The following is a 17,368-nucleotide window of genomic DNA, read 5'->3' on the forward strand; positions in this document are numbered from 1 at the left end:
CGATGACCATCGGTAGATGGTTGAGAGCCACCATAGCTAAAAGTTACGAATGTCAGTCCACCTCAGTTCCTAAGGGCATTGCAGCCCACTCAACAAGGAGTGCGGTAACATGGGCCACATGGGCTTCCATAGACAAAATTTGCAGAGTGGCAACTTGGGCCTCACCATCTCCCTTTGTCAGAAATTATAAAATTGATGTCTATGCCTCAGTGGATGCTTCATTTGGCAGAAGAGTCCTGCAGAAGGTACACAGAGTTTAGGAGTGGATTTCGATCCAGATGGAGTCCCTTCCTAAGGTCAGGCCAAGCTTTGGTATGTCCCACTTTTGGATGCTCTGAACAGCTCATGGGAGAAAGGGCGTTGGTACTTACCTGATACGTCCATTCTCTGTGAGCTGTGAAGAGCATCCAGCCCCACCCATTTTTTCCATCTGGTGGGGTTCCGTTCCAGTCAGGGATCTAGATTAGGTGATGAGTCCTGGACTTTGGCACTCAGTCTTCGCAAACTGGGGAACTCTGAGGAGGTGTCCCGTGGAGGAAGAGGAGCATCCCGGAGTTTTAAGCCCAGCCTTTCCAGAATAGACTGAAGCACCTCCCCACTTCTGGATGCTCTTCAAAGCTCACAGAGAACGGGCGTATCAGGTAAGTACCAACACCCTTTCTCCCACTATCACTTCCAACTGAATCCACTCCTACGGGAATGGAACCAATGTATTGTAACATGGTGTATCACACTACTATTTTCTTGTCAGTTGGTGAGAGATATTTCCTTTTGTTCATCCAGCCAACTTTCAGTAACGTATGCCAAATATGCACTCTATAATTTAATTGCAAGTGAAGTTAGATTCATTATATACAGATCTGATGTTCAGAAGCATCAGTCTGAGTCTGAGGCTTGCATCAATGGACTTCTCTTAAAAATTAGGATACCTTAATTAAAGATTTAAAATTTTATTTATTTTTATTTTAGTTATTTTGATTTGTCAATTGCTTACAAGATAATAGGTATAAGTATATACATAGTTATGAATACATGAAATGGGTTCATATAAGAAAAATAAAAGAAACAATAGGACAGGTATGGTAGGCACGTTGGTGCGCTTATGCACGCCCCCTGCAGACCTCTTAGGAAAGGGGTGAGGTCAATAGTAGACAGTCTAAGGTTAAAGTTTTTGGGGTTTGGGGAAGAAACCACAAAGTCAGGTAGAGTATTCCAGACATTGACCACTCTGTTGCTGAAGTCGTATTTCCTGTAATCAAGTTTGGTGCGGTTAACCTTGAGTTTGTATCTATTGTGTGCTCTTGTGTGGTTATGGTTGAAGCTGAAGTATTCACTGACAGGTAGGACATTGCAATGTATGATGTTATATACCATACTTAGATCAGACCGAAGATGGCGTAATTCAAGGTTTTCTAGGTCTAGAATTTCAAGTCTGGTGGCATAAGGTATTCTGCAATGAGTAGAGGAGTGGAGAACTCTTCTTGTGAAATATTTCTGGACTTTCTCAACCGTGCTAATATCAGATATGTAATGTGGGTTCCAGACTGATGAGCTGTATTCGAGTATTGGTTTAGCAAATGTTTTGTATGCTCTAGTTAGTAGTGTGATATTACCAGAGAAAAAGCTACGTAGGATTAGGTTAACAACTCTTAATGCCTTTTTGGCTATGTAGTTACAGTGGGCTCTAGCACTTAGATCATTAGAGATGAGAATTCCAAGGTCCTTTACAGAGCTTGGATCATCAACAAGTTCTTGACTATTCAGCCTGTATTTTATTTTCTGATTTTTGTTTGCCAATATGTAAGGCAGAGCATTTATTTGTTGAGATTTGAAGTTGCCATTTGTTTGACCATTCTGATACATAGTCAAGATCTTTTTGAAGGGTAGCAGTATTGTCTGTGGTATTGAACAGCTTTACATCATCAGCAAAGAGAACGCAGTTGCTCTTAATGTGATCACAGAGGTCATTTATGTAGAGTATGAAGAGAGTTGGTCCTAGAATACTGCCTTGGGGGACACCACTGTTGACAGGTACAGAATTTGACAGGACACTCCCAATTTTGACCATTTGTTGTCCGTTTGACAGGAATGCTCCTATCCAGTTATGCAGTTGTCCAGAGATACCAAAAGATTTTAGTTTTAGGAGTAGTTTGTCATGTACCACTGAATCAAAGGCTTTACAGAAGTCTATGTAGGTTGTGTCTATTGTTTTGTCCTGATCGAGTTGTGTAGTCCATATGTTTTTGCAGTGTAAGAGTTGCAGATTACAGGACAGTTTTTTTTCTGAAATCAAATTATTTATTAGAGAATAGGTTGTTTGTCTCTAAGTGGAAGATAATGGATTGGTTAATAATTGATTCCATGACTTTACAGGTGATGCAGCATAAGGAGATTGGTCTGTAATTTTCAACTAGGCTGGGGTCTCCCTTTTTGAAGATGGGGATAACCGTGGCTTGTGACCATAGGTTAGGCAAGGAGCTGGTCCTGAAAGATTTTTCAAAGATTATGCTTAAAGGTTCTGCTATGGCAGTGGATAGCTTTTTTAAGAAGTAGGCACATGGTTTTAAATTGCGTAGTGCTTTTTCAACATATTCTTCTGTAAAATCAATATGTATGAGATCATTGTAGTTTTCTGTGGTTCGGCTAGGAAATACTGGGCATAATCCATTGCTGTTTACAAAGACTGAGCCAAAGAATATGTTAAAGATGTTGGTTTAATGGTGTCATCGTTGCAGTCTTTACCATTAGGTCCTATCGGGTGGAATGGACCTTGAGTCTTTTAGTTTGTTGTTTACAAAATTGTAAAAAGCGTAGGTGGAATTGGTGCGTGAAGGTTTTTTTCTTGTTTAATGTGTCTTTATCTGGTGGCATAAATTTTTGTATCGGCTTTTGAAGTTGGCAACGTGACCAGATTTGTTTTTCCGCCAGAGTGATTTCTTTTTGGATTGAAGTTTCCTTATTGTTATGGGTAATCTGTTCTTTTTTTGTTTTGGGAGTTGTTATTGGTCCATATAGTTTGATGACTCTTTTGACTTCAAGTAGAAATATGTTGTAATGGCCTTCAACAGTATTGCATCCAGTGAATAGAGATTGCCAATCAAGAGATGAGAGATCATAGTTGCCTTTTTTGAAGTTATAATTGGGGATTACATCATTGTGATGATTTTTGTGTGGGTGTGTGTTGAGACAAAAGTCAATCATATTGTGGTCACTGTTGGAAAAGGGTTCTTTAATTTGCATTCCGTAAATTAAATTCAAACTATTGCAGAAGATGAGATCGAGGCAGTTGTTAAGTCTAGTATTGTTGGTTACTAGTTGTTCCAGTCCCAGATTTGTAACAGCATTGTAGAAGATTGCATGTATGGGTTCAGTTGTACATTCCTTTAGGGTCCAGTTAATATGAGGTAGATTGAAGTCACCAAGAAAGATAAAAGCATGAGGGCAGGATGTTGCCCTTGTTCGTAGTGAATTTTGCTTGTTTACATGTTTGATGTCATAATCAGGTGCTCTGTAACATAATAAGAATCGAAATGTGATATTTAAGGATAGTTCACAGATGATGGTCTCAGGAAGAGCAAGCTCCTGGGTAACTTGGATGTTTTTTAGATGTAAGGACTTTTTATAGAAGATAGAAAAACCACCTCCTCTATGAATTTCATGATCTGATAGGTAAACATGATAGTCTTACTGTGGTAATGGAATCAGGGAGAGATGCGTTGAGCCATGTTTCACAGACAAATATGATGTCAAATTTAGTCATATTTAGTAAGAGGAGAAATTCAGGTATTTTATTCATAAGTCTTCTTGCATTGAGTAGCTTGCATTTAAGGCCAGCTGTAGTTGGAATTGAGGTAGTTAGGGGTGTGCGTGCCTAGTCTTGGGTGAGGGTGGATTAGTTGAAGTCGGGTTGTGGTTGAAGGTTAAAGATGAGTTGCGGGTTGTGTGACTTACTTACAGTCAGCTTGGTAGTCAATGTACAGGTCCTTCTCTCCATTGTCTAGACGTTTTTTTAGTTCTGTGCGGAATACAGGGAAGCGGGCACGTTGCTATATGGTTAGGTCAGGGTGAGAATGGAGGTTCTTATGGTTAGTGTTGTGCCAATCTGTCTTCTCTTGAAATGCAAGTATTCCTGCAGATTTTCACTGCCTACTATTGCCATTCTTCCTTTTATCTTTGCCCTCTTTAGCTATCCAGTCCCATTCCCAATGTCAAATAGCAGCACCCAAAGAAGATACACCTAACCAACATTTTTTCCAATGTCCTACAGCCTTTCCCCGCACTTTCTTCCATCTTTCCAGTTTCTTCCTGGCTCTCACCCATCTGGGTCAGAGAGGACCAAGATCTTCCCTATTTTCTCATTGCAGTGGGCTTTGCAGTTCTTTAGTACTTATTCAGAAAGCAAATGGTTTTATCCTTATTTTGTTGGTCTCTTTTATTTTATCCCAATGCTGGTTTTTCAAAAAACAACTGGACTTTGTTGTTGTTGTTTTTCTTTGAAAACATTTAGCTTCTTATCCAAGAAACTTGTTCAGTTTCTTAGAACTGAAAAATATATGCAGTGCCCTTCTGGATCAGGCTCACAGCCGATCTGATCTAGCAGTTTATACTCACAGTGACCAACCAACTGTACAAGGAAGCCCATTAGCCTCTCAGCAAACTGCCATCAGAAGCAGTCACACATACAAAGCCCTCCCCAGGCAGGTTCCAAATACAGGCCCCTTTAACTTTAAAGATTTTATACTTAAGTGATTTTTTTGTAAGTTTCATAGTAGGTGAAACAATGTTAAGAAGTGTATTATTTTTTTAGAAACCTGAGTCTTACCAACCTACAGGATGCTGTTAGTTGACTTAACACTTGACTGAACTGAAACAATCTTTGGCACCTATTTCTGTTGTGTTGCCCTCATATTCTGCCATTTATCTTTATCTACAATTATCAAATGAACAAAAAGGAAAGGATTAGACTATAGGGTTCTAACCTGATGCTTTAATTACTACAGGTAATCCTCACAATTCATTCCATTTGAAGTTACAAGAGTTGAATGAATGAGATTTAAGATTGGTCCTCAAAGTTTTGGCCATTGCAGCTCACTTGAAATCATGTGACTAAAATTCAGTTCTTGAAAGCCTCCACAACTGCAGCTTACAAATTTAACTTCCCCTTTCCACCTTTCTCTTCAGGTCTCTGCCCTTTTGACCATTCTGTATTCCGCCATCACCTACCCCTGCCATCCTCTCCCTGATCTCTGTTGACCTTCACTGTCTTCATGCTGCCAGCAAGTCTGTTCTCTTTTAAGAAGGCTGCACAAGGCCTATCAAAGGGAACAGCCTTAGCACAGACAGATGTGCCTCATCAGCAGAGGGAAGAAGAGGCTGAAGATCAGCTGGCATAGGCAGTAGTAGATTTCAGGGTGACCAAATGGACAGAGATAGAGGAGATAGGTGGATTCGGAGAATTGAAGTGGAGGTGAGCATGGCAGGGCTGAGAAATATGAGGGCCTAACATTGGAAATACTTGTTTAGGCCACAAAAACAAACCTGCCCAATGCAAGAATTTAAAATTAAAGTATTTCTGAGAGCTCATATAGATAATTGATTTTCAAATTCTTCTTAATGTTGAGAAGGGTTTCTAATCCTTCCTGTAACTCAAATCCATTGTCATGAATGATGGAGCACATATTTTAACCACCTTGTTTATGACACACACACACACACACACAGGTATTTGAACAGTTCTGTCATAACCCACCCACCCACCCCGTTCCTCACTCCCACCTGTACTCCTTTCCATGCAAAGTGAAACTTTTTTCACTTTTTTCAATCCTTATTCATATGACTTGGCTTCTCATCCTCTGGCCCATCTGTGGAACTTGTGGGTAGTGCTCAGAAATAGATACAATAATTGAAGTGGGGTCGGATCAATGCAGAATTAAATAGAGCTATTACTTCTTGCTGTGTAAACTATTCTTATGTTAAAATGCCTACATGTGCATAAAATCATTATTCAAAATGTTCTGATCTTGAAATGGCTGCCTACAGTATTCTGGCATGAAACAAAATATATTTCATGAGTTGCTTTGTCAGAACAAAATTTTGTATCATTTATGTGATTTATATGTTATTTTTACTGTTCTAGTATAAGGCAATTTATATTTTTTAAAGCTAAGATATAAATAAAAACAAAATAAATCAGCAATTTAATTGGTGGAAGAAATGTATCTTTAGAGATTGTTCTGAGTGTGAAACATAAATGTGGCTGTTTTGAATAGCATCATTTGAAACATCCCAATTATTCTGAGCAATGTGGTTACTTTGAGGCTTAAGGTTAGGTTGTTTTTCCAAACTATTTCCACCCAAGCTAATAAAGAACCAGGGAGCATCATGTCCCTGCTATTATTGATTTGCATGAATGAGGTCATACAAGAATAAGATGTTAAGAAGAGAGGAATAAAAGCTAAGAACATGACTAGGCAAAACATGGTTCTTGGCTACCAGACTGCCTATTTTTGTTTCTTCTGAATTGCTATGGGGAAATTAGAATTTACACGGATTGCAAACATGTTGTGCTATGATTTATTTTGCAGATAGGTAGTATTTGCATATATTGTATTCATATTCTAATGCTCTGAGTAATTATAAAGAACACTAGTACCACCATCAAATACCACCATGTGTTTGATGGTGGTATTTTTTTAAATTCAAGGAGCACTCTGTAACCTTTCTTGAATTAGTTCAAGTTGTATTTTCACATGGAAAAGACTATGATTAGGTTGGTTTGTTGAGCCATATGGACATTCATTTTTTGTCATTGTAATGATAGTGATATTAAGTATTAGCAGCCAAGTTTTTCACTTGGAATCACCACATGGTACAAGAAAAACATTAGCAAATCAACATAGCTACTTTTGCTGTGCTTGCTTGTTAAACAGGCTCACTTAAAAATAAAACATGTCAATTCTGTTGTTTAAATTTGCTAAATGAATGGTGTGTTAAAACCTATAGGTATAGTGGTCAAAGAAATCTTTGAAAAAGAAAACGAATGAAATTGTTCTTGCAGAAACCTGGTCATGAAAGAAATGTTAAAGCAGTTAGGTGGTCTATTTCTTTGTTAGTCTATTGGCTGAGAATTAATATTTATATACTGAAATAAAGAAGACCTCAGCTGAAGACAGAAAGGAAATGGGAAGTTGATAAGATTCTAAATTAAATTGAATTTTCAGTGTGAGAAAAGGTATGGGGATTTGTTTTTACAGGCAGTCCTCAACTTAAGATCACAACTGAGCCCAAAATTTCCATTGCTAAACAAAGCAGTAGTTAAGTGAGTTTTGCCTCATTTTATGACTTTTCTTGCCACAGTTGTTAAGTGAATCACTGCAGTTACTAAATTAGTAATGTAATTATTAAGTGGCTTCCCCATTGACTTTGCTTGTCAGATGGTCACAAAAGGTGATCACATGACCTCAGGACAATGCATCCGTCATAAATAAGTATCCAGATTTTGTTCCTAGGGATGCTGCAACAGTCCTAAGCGTGAAAAACAATCAAATGTCCCTTTTTTCAATTGTAACTTTGAATGGTCACTAAATGAATTGTTGTAAGTCAAAGACCACCTGTATTGTATAGTACTTAGCATGGATTATCTTTCTATGTGTTTCTGAAATGAAAAATAAAGGAGGAGCTGACTATGGTGGGAATGCTTGAAACGTTTTGAATTTTGTTCTGATGAAATGCATAATCTAAAGCTATTTCAAGTGTTGCTTCATCAGAACAGACTAAGCTTGAAATGACTTGCCAGAAAGTTTCAAGTAAAGTTGTTTTGTTCTGAATGAAGCAAAAGCATTTTTTGTGCATAGCAATACGGATAGTTCTTGCTTACCAACATTCAGCAGCTATTCAAAGTTGCAATAGTTCTGTAAAAGAAGACTTAATAACTTGTCCTCAAAGTCGTAGTCATCGCAGTATCCCCATGGCCATGGGATTTTGATGCAGACACTTGGCAAGCAGCAAGTATTTACAATAATCACAACTCTCACGTGATCACTACTTGCGACCTTCACAGCCAGCTCCAACCAACCGAACACAATGGGAGAAGCAAGCACACAAAGTTGCAATTTGCAGTTGCATGACACCGCACTTAACCCACAGTGATTTCTTTAATGACTGTAGCTGAAGCTAACATCAAAAGATATATTGTGATCACATGACATTTACAACACATTGCTTAGCAACAGAGGTCTAATTGTGTTCATTAAGTGAGGACTGCTCGTTATGCCAATTTCATTAACGTACTTTGCACAAATCACTTTTTCACAGCTGCTTCACAAAGCATCAGAATATATATAAAAATTCTTCATGTTTTACAGCTGTTAACTGAACATGAAAAATGGGCACATCTTGTTTTAGTAATTCATTGCTTAATCAGTGGAAATGACAACTGACTGCTCTCTTCATTCTAGCTGTAATAGCTGTTCTCACCATCATAGAATTTTCAATTTCCAAAAGTCTTTGCTATCAGGATTAGAATGCAAAGGGTTTCAGCAGTTATAATTGGTTTATAACTCCAATATTTTTAATATTTTTAAACAGGTCTTCCACCAGACCAGAAGTTGCTAGCATAGATGCTATAGAACAAGATAACCCTCAGTGTTCACAGAAGGCTATTATTCAAGCCAGATCATCACAAATAACACGGCTTACAAGTATTATTTTGGCTGAAGATGTTTGTAAGTACTGTCTGTTTCTTCTCTATTAAGATTTTATTAGGATTAAATTTTAAGCACTTATAGGATTTCTACATCTATATACTACTAAAACTCTTGTGTCTGCTTGATTGTTTGCAACCATTTGAATGAAATGGTGAATCATAGGGCAGCCTTTTTTGACACTTCAAATGGGCTAACTTACAGGTTCAAAATCTGGGAGCCATGATACCAGTGGGATTGAACTTTGGCAAAGTTAAGGTAGATTCAGTACTGTGCATGTAACAGCATGTATGAAGTGCTATCTTTGGACTATAAAAGAAGCCATGGATCTGTGATTGCTTTGCCAGTGATTTCCAATTGCGTGCATGCTCATGCATCAAAACACAGTTAGAAGCAGTTTTGAAGGAGCCATGCTACCAACACTTTCCTGCATGCTCCCAGTTCACTTTGTTCAATGTAAGATTATTCTTAAAGTCTGTAGAGATTTTCAGTCACCCAGGTCAAGGTGTCTTTTCAGGAGGCAACTGGACTGTCTTGTTTTTTTCTTTGAAGACGTTTTCCTTCCAATCCAAGAAGCTTCCATTCTCCGCTATCCTGTCAGAGCTAAAGAAGCTTCTTGGATGAGAAGAGAAACGTCTTCAAAGAAAAAACAAAAGTCCACTTGCCTCCTGAAAAAGCATCTTTGGGATAAGATTATTCTTATATAGCAATTCTGGACAAAATTCCTGCACAACATGGTAGGTCATAGTCTACCTATCTAGAGGTAGTGCATTACAGAATGGTGTGCTGAATTGCCGACTATATTAAAGTTCAATGTTCACTGGATCACTAACAATGTTTTCTTCTTTTTCAACAAGTGACTGGCCAGGTCCTTCGCTGTGATGCTATAGTGGATGTTATTCATACTATTAACATAGTATCTACAACAAAGGAATTGTATCTTGAGGATTCACCACTGCAGCTGAAAATTCAAGCCAGAGATTCTGAAGGTATCAAATGTGTTATGGATTCAACATTTAAATCCATAGAAGGATATCACTTTGCTCTTTCATGTGCATATTTACATATTGCTGATTTGCTTTTGTTTTGATATCAGTAATACTCTTTAAGAAAATTTGTCTTACTTTTGTAGTATTAAACAATATGGCATGAAAATAGTGAATTACTATTATGCAACTTTGCATACCTATCCATTACATTTACTCATTGAAATATCTTTTCTCTATGATACACTATATGAGAGGGATCCAACCTTGGCAACTTTAAGACCAGTGGACTTCAACTCCCATAATACCCCAGTCAACCATGTAAACTGAGGAATTCTGGGAGTTGAAGTTCAAAGGTCTTAAAATAGCCAAGGTTGAACACCCTGTACTATATTATTAAATATTAATGTTTTTAAGTTCTTTTTCCTTAAAATCAGGAAGTGACACATAGTGAACATTTGTAAATATCCTCCATATATAGGAAAACTAACTTCCAGAATTCCAGGATAGAAAATTCTATGGGTTTATTCCAAACAAAGTTGAAGGAAGATGGTTTATATCATGAAAAATCAGAGATTTGAATTTTCCTAAAATTTATTGTGGCAACTTGTGCTGAGACGTTTGTGATGAAGTTCAAAAACATTAAGCAATTATTTACAGATAATTCTTTTTCGCAAATAAGCTCTCTTGAGGCATCTCATTTACAACATGAATCACAACTGTGACGAATATCAAGGAACATTTATCTTTAGAGTAAATGCACTTTCTGCATAACTGTTTCTTATCAGTAATAGGGAGATTGCTAGGATTTTAAAAGCCAAATGTATGTTGCAGAGGGATATATGCATTGGATCATGATATTTGATCATTTGGTGTTTGCAATCAGATTGGGAGCATTTACTATTCTATTGAATAGAAAATGTGCTTGAAAATGAAAATGATCAGTTGCAATTTCACTTTCTGTGGTTGATGAGGCATTAACAATATTACTAAAAGAAGATTGTTTCTGTCCCCTTTCTAATTTTCCCTAGTTGCTATTTTAAATGTTTCCATTAAAAAAAAACAAATTTCATGTTATGTATCTGATATACATACATTTATTATATTTATATTAATATAATACAAGGAATATTTTATTCCTTGTATTATATTTATACAATATTTAATATGAATTCATATTTTCTATGACATAAATGAATTGTGTTGTGCCTATATTCCTCTTTCCCCAGGTCATTGCACTTAGTCATGTTGCCATCTACTTCTGAAATGAGTTTACCTGATCATTTTATGTGTGTGCGGTTCTGCTTTATATTCATTGTAATTCCCAAACATTGTGGTTGTGCAGATAATTTTACAAATGAAGGAAAACTCTTTTTACATTCTAACTGTTTTGATAAATTATTTAAAGGAAACACTTTTAGCACATTGGCAGGACTTCCTTTTGAGTGGACCATTGTGAAAACCTCTGAAACTAATGAATTCTCAGATTTCCATAATGCACTACAGTAAGTTTAATTTATTCAGTTGTTAATATGTGCATAAATGTAGACTTTAGGTAAATGGCTAGACAGTTTGCATACTGTCATACTTATGCTAGCTTCTTCTTTTACCTGCATAAAGATTAAAACTCAGTCTTATTCTCTCTTTCTTCTTTCCCTTCATTTTTTTCTTTTGTTTTAGATACCCACAACTTTTGCTTTAATGCACATCTGTATATGTGTTCATGGTAATACTCAAAGGTGCTTTTTCAAAAGGCAACTGGATTGTCCTTGTTTTTTCCTTGAAGATGTTTCGCTTCTCATTGAAGAAGCTTCTTCAGTTCTGATAGAGAATTGCAGTAAACTAGAGCTTTTAAAATACCCAGATATAGTTCTTTTACAAGAATATTTGTTTAAAAGGTATGCAGGAAATATTTATTTTTCTAGAGTTCTACAGATGCATTCCCAGATTACCACTATATTTAACTCTACTATTCCTTGCTTCCTTACATTAGTTTTTTTGAACATTTTATTAAAGGCCAGTTAACTAGTCTAATTATAGTTGATGTTACTAATTCACAGTTGTAATTAATTGCAGTTCCAGCATGGGATGGATATTTGGGGATGGCTCGCCAAAGGGTTTTTGAGAACAGACTATAGACCTTTCATGAGAATATACTTGTCTCATCTATCTGGTTCTAACTAATTGTGCTATGCCGTTGCTTTCAAGCAAAGTACTCAAACTTGTCCAGTTGGTATATACTACAGTTACATTGAAAATTGTAAGACAAAAAAGCACTGTAAAGGATTATCTGTAATTTAAAAAAGTCATTCTAGTGAAACACACACAGCATGTGTGTGTGTGTGTGTGTGTGTGTGTGTGTATGGTGGAGGCAGCATAGAAGTGGCATTCTCTACAGAAGCTTCCCTCTTGTAAAATATCTTATCCGCAGAAGTAGTCCTCCATTATCTTTTGGAAATACATTAAAGCTTTGGGGGAATAATATTCTATGCTATAAGTATGAGATCTAATTTGACTCTGTTCATTTCTGTTTTTTTGTATTTATTGATTTTTATTGTATTATTGTACAGTTGTCGCAGCTATCTCAATAGGGACTCTACTTAGACTTATTGAGTGGGCAGATTCAATTCTGAATAAATGTTTTGAAGATCCTAAACCATATAGGGCTTTATAAATGTTAACAAGCACTTGGATGGAATCTAGAAAAATACTAGTCAATGCAGCTCATATATTACCAGTGAAATATGACAATAATAATTTTGTTCCATTATCAGAGGGATAGAAACAGTCTGTTTCAAGGGCAACCCTGTGTAAGGCAAATTACAATAGTCTAGTTGAGAGATGCATTAATGACTATACTCAGTGCATCTTGTTCCAGATAAGATCAAAACAGATGCTTCAGCCAGAGCCAGACAAATTGTTACAAAACCAATTAACAAAATTGGGAGTCTCTATTGACGTCGCCATTATTGATGCATTTATCTAGAATCAGGTTCATGGTTACTAACTGTACAAATTGTATAAAATTCCATTGGATTTTTACATTCTCCTCATAGAAGAGACAAACATTTTTAAATGATTTTTTAATATTTTAGCTTCATCTTTAGCTTCATCTGTTTTAACTGCTGTTTCGATATTTTTAACTACTGTTTGAGTATTTTTCTTTTGAACCTTTTGATGTTTTGTTATACCTCTAGCAGTTTTGGAGGAATTTTAGTTATAAGATTTTAAAATAAGTACTGTTAGTTACTAATATTAAATTAATAAAATTTTCTAATTTAACAAATAATCTTGGGAGAGTATCAGTTCATAAGGAAACAATTGGTTTTTTTTTTAGCTAACATACACTTTAAAAAAGCAAAAATATCAGAAGAGATGTATTAGAATTAAATTGGATAAAAAGATGAATAAATGAAAGTTAAAAGCTAGTTATTATAAAATAAATATTTTGGCAACAGCATTGAGGATATTGGATATTTTAACATTAGGAAAGAGTGATGCCATCATTCAGAACATATTGGATTTATGAAGTTATTATTTGGAAGTCAATTAGCAACCAGTGGACATTTTTGAGCGAAGTCAGCATCTTTGAAATTTTCATCAAGTCCAAAAAATTACCAAATAAATGTGACATACCACTCTGAACTTTAAATTCCATTTGATTATTTCTAGTTTATTTTGGGTCTGTGGACATTATTTTAAATATATTTTCATCCACATCTAAAATAACTTGGGTTTTGATCAATTTTCAAACTATATTTCTCTCTTTCCTATTCATCTTCCTCCTGAAGTAATATTCAAAAGAATTTTTAGAAACACCAAGGAGTCTTCTGCATCTGTTATGTTGTAGGTAGATATATAAAACACAAGATAGTATAATATAATTTAAAAGTATTAAACAGCTTTCCATAATGACTACATGGTTTGGAATTAGGTTTCTTAGGCATTGTATTTCTGAGTATATTCTGTCCATCCAGCCCAGATGAAAAGAGAGTGCCTGTTGAATGTACCAATTTATCAGCAGGTATGACAAGATTGGTCATTCAGGTGAATTGCCTCCTTTCTTTTGAGGTAACTGTGGCTGCATTCTTATGGTCTTTTGTGGAATAGTTAAACCAGACTTTTCTGAAAGGCTTATTTGATGATTAATCAGCTACAGTAGAAAAAAATTCCATTTCATTAATGTTTGCTACTGCTTGCATTTATGTTGTGTTTTATTCTATTGTGCTTTGTACAATGTTTATTTATCATTATAGTTCCTGGAAGGAACGGCTTTATCAACCTTATAAAGAAATAATATTAATATCCAATATAATTAATATTTTAACAGAATTTTAAAATTTTCTGAATCAACATATATACCACCTTCATATATATTGGAGATGGAGAAAGTTGAAAAACAAGGAGATATTGTTTTAGTATCTGGAATGAAAACAGGGAGTTCAAAACTCAGAGCAAGACTAGAGGAAACTATGTATAAGGTAAGTTACTGCTAGGTGCTACATTTATCATAGTCATTTCCCAACCAGTAATTTTCTTCCTTTGTGGTTACAGTCCTTTGATGAAACTAAAGTGATACCCATTAGCATTATAGCTATAAGATAGATTTATTATTATTTAGTGCATGATGAGAACATGACAAAATAGAAGTAAACACACATACACATGCACAATTATATATAAACTTCTACAGTGGTATGGCAGTAGCCCTATAATTGAGTGTCCAGTTCAACTATCCAGGTGATCCCACTTCTGGCATTTCTTTTATTTCTTTTATTTCTTTTATTTATTTGTCAATTGTTTACGAGATAAGTAAAAGTGTATACATAATTATGAATACATGAAATGAGTACATATAAGAAAAATAAAAGAAAAATAAAAGAAACAATAGGACAGGGACGGTAGGCACGTTGGTGTGCTTATGCACGCCCCCTACAGACCTCTTAGGAAAGGGGTGAGGTCAATAGTAGACAGTCTAAGGTTAAAGTTTTTGGGGTTTGGGGAAGAAACTACAGAGTCGGGTAGAGTATTCCAGACATTGACCACTCTGTTGCTAAAGTCGTATTTCCTGCAGTCAAGCTTGGTGCGGTTAACCTTGAGTTTGTATCTGTTGTATGCTCTTGTGTTGTTATGGTTGAAGCTGAAGTATTCATTGACAGGTAGGACATTGCAATGTATGATTTTATATACCATGCTTAAATCAGACCGAAGACGGCGTAATTCAAGGTTTTCTAGTTCTAGAATTTCAAGTCTGGTGGCATAAGGTATTCTACAACGAGTAGAGGAGTGGAGAACTCTTCTTGTGAAATATTTCTGGACTTTCTCAATTGTGCTAATATCAGATACGTAATGTGGGTTCCAGACTGATGAGCTGTATTCGAGTATTGGTCTAGCAAATGTTTTGTATGCTCTAGTTAGTAGTGTGATATTACCAGAGAAAAAGCTACGTAAGATTAGGTTAACAACTCTTAATGCCTTTTTGGCTATGTAGTTGCAGTGGGCACTAGCACTTAGATCATTAGAGGTGAGTATTCCAAGGTCCTTTACAGAGCTTGGATCATCAACAAGATCTTGACTATTCAGCTTGTATTTTATTTTCTGATTTATTTATTTTTTGCCAATATGTAAGACAGAGCATTTATTTGTTGAGATTTGAAGTTGCCATTTGTTTGACCATTCAGATACACAGTCAAGATCTTCTTGAAGGGTAGCAGTATTGTCTGTGGTATTGAACAGCTTTACATCATCAGCGAAAAGAACGCAGTTGCTCTTAATATGATCACAGAGGTCATTTATGTAGAGTATGAAGAGAGTTGGTCCTAGAACACTGCCTTGGGGGACACCACTATTGACAGGTACAGAATTTGATAGGACACTCCCAATTTTGACCATTTGTTGTCTGTTTGACAGGAATGCTTCTATCCAGTTATGCAGTTGTCCAGAGATACCATAGGATTTTATTTTTAGTAGTAGTTTGTCATGTACCACTGAATCAAAGGCTTTACAGAAGTCTATGTAGATTGCATCTATTGTTTTGCCCTGATCAAGTTGTGTAGTCCATATGTTTTTGCAGTGTAAGAGTTGCAGATTACAGGATAGTTTTTTTCTGAAACCAAATTGTTTATTGGAGAGTAGGTTGTTTGTCTCTAAGTGGAGGATGATGGATTGGTTAATAATTGATTCCATGACTTTACAGGTGACGCAGCATAAGGAGATTGGTCTGTAATTTTCAACTAGGCAAGGGTCTCCCTTTTTGAAGATGGGGATGACTGTGGCTTGTGACCATAGGTTAGGCAAGGAACTGGTCCTGAAAGATTTTTCAAAGATTATGCTTAGAGATTATTTCTTTGTGAGGATCTTCTAGGGAACCAGAGAACACATGTCTTGCGCAGTCTTGCACAGTATGTTTAATAGTTTGCATATCAGCACCAAAACAATACCTATATTATTCATTAATCAACAGGAAGCATGGGTGGCAAATATATTGGAGTCTGAGAGTCAGTTTGATGTAGTTAAGGTACCAAACTAGAAACTGCAAGATAACAAGTTACAGTCCCATCTTAGTTATGAAAGCCCTCTGGGTGACCTTGGGCCAGTTATCGTCTTAGCCTTGGGAAGGAAGCAATGGCAAAGCACTTCTGAAAATCTTGCAAAGAAAACTGCCCAAACTTGTCCACGTAATCTCCAGGAGTCAAGACTGACTAGAAAGCCTACAAATACAAAAGTTATTATAGAGAAGGTTAACAGATAAATAACAGATAACAGATAATCAGAGTTGGAAGGGACCTTGTAGGTCATCTACTCCAACCTCCCACCCAAGCGGGAGACCCTACACCATTTCTGACAAATGGCAATCCAATCTTCTTGAAAGTCTCAAGTGATGGCGCTCCCACAACTTCTGAGGACAAGCTGTTCCATTGGTTGGTTGTTCTCACTGTCAGAAAGTTTCTCCTTATTTCCAGGTTAAATCTCTCCTTGTTCGGTTTCCAGCCAAAAGCGGTTCCATTGATGAAGCCTATGTCATTGGTGGCTAAAAATTACAGATTATGCTGGGCAGGGATAAATAGTAGAGCTGTCCATTGCATTCCTTCAGAGTACTGTTCAAATTAATTAAAGATAAGTAACAGTGACAGATCTAAGCTAACTAATAAATCTAATCTGGTTTTAAAGTAGTTTCTGATCAAACATTTTATAATTTGTTCTGGAATCTTTTCGGGAACTTTGTATGGTTTTCCTAATGTAAATGTAAATTTCCTTAGAATTTACATCTTTACTTTTGCAATTGTCTTGTATATTTGTGTTATCAAAACATTTACTTTAAAATATCACAAAAGCCTATGAAAAAAGCTCATATAAAACTATCCCCTCCCCCCCAAAATACAGAGCTTCCATGTTAAATATCAGAAACGTAGCTCTGGAGATAATTTTGAGCAGGAAATGATTGATTTATTTTTTTAAAAAACCACTGCAGGTGTGAAACTCTTAACATTACGAAGAAACATATAAAACATCCAGAATAAAAGATTTAAACTCTACAGTATGAAGTATAAATAACAATCACACCACATACAACCTAAAAGTCTAATAACACAAGGAAAAATTCTTGAGATGGTGTCATCTTAAGTAAGCTAAAAGCTCTGTTTTAAAAAATTACTTTGGAAGAGTAATTGCTTCTGGAAA

General features: G+C 36.0%; 1 protein-coding gene across 1 annotated transcript in view; it reads left to right on the forward strand.

Annotated features, from left to right (window-relative positions):
• The window catches only part of NUP210 (nucleoporin 210), a 101,959-nt gene that overhangs the window by 14,654 nt on the left and 69,937 nt on the right, over nt 1-17,368 (forward strand). Inside the window, exons 2-5 of the mRNA XM_087923911.1 lie at nt 8,587-8,723; nt 9,560-9,691; nt 11,097-11,193; nt 14,019-14,169. Coding sequence (XP_087780037.1) covers nt 8,587-8,723; nt 9,560-9,691; nt 11,097-11,193; nt 14,019-14,169 — 517 coding nt within the window. The remainder of the gene's footprint in view (nt 1-8,586; nt 8,724-9,559; nt 9,692-11,096; nt 11,194-14,018; nt 14,170-17,368) is intronic.

Source organism: Pseudonaja textilis, chromosome 2 (genome assembly GCF_049901715.1).
Source record: "Pseudonaja textilis isolate UNSWEBS1 chromosome 2, rPseTex1.2, whole genome shotgun sequence".
NCBI classification, from domain to species: domain Eukaryota; kingdom Metazoa; phylum Chordata; class Lepidosauria; order Squamata; family Elapidae; genus Pseudonaja; species Pseudonaja textilis.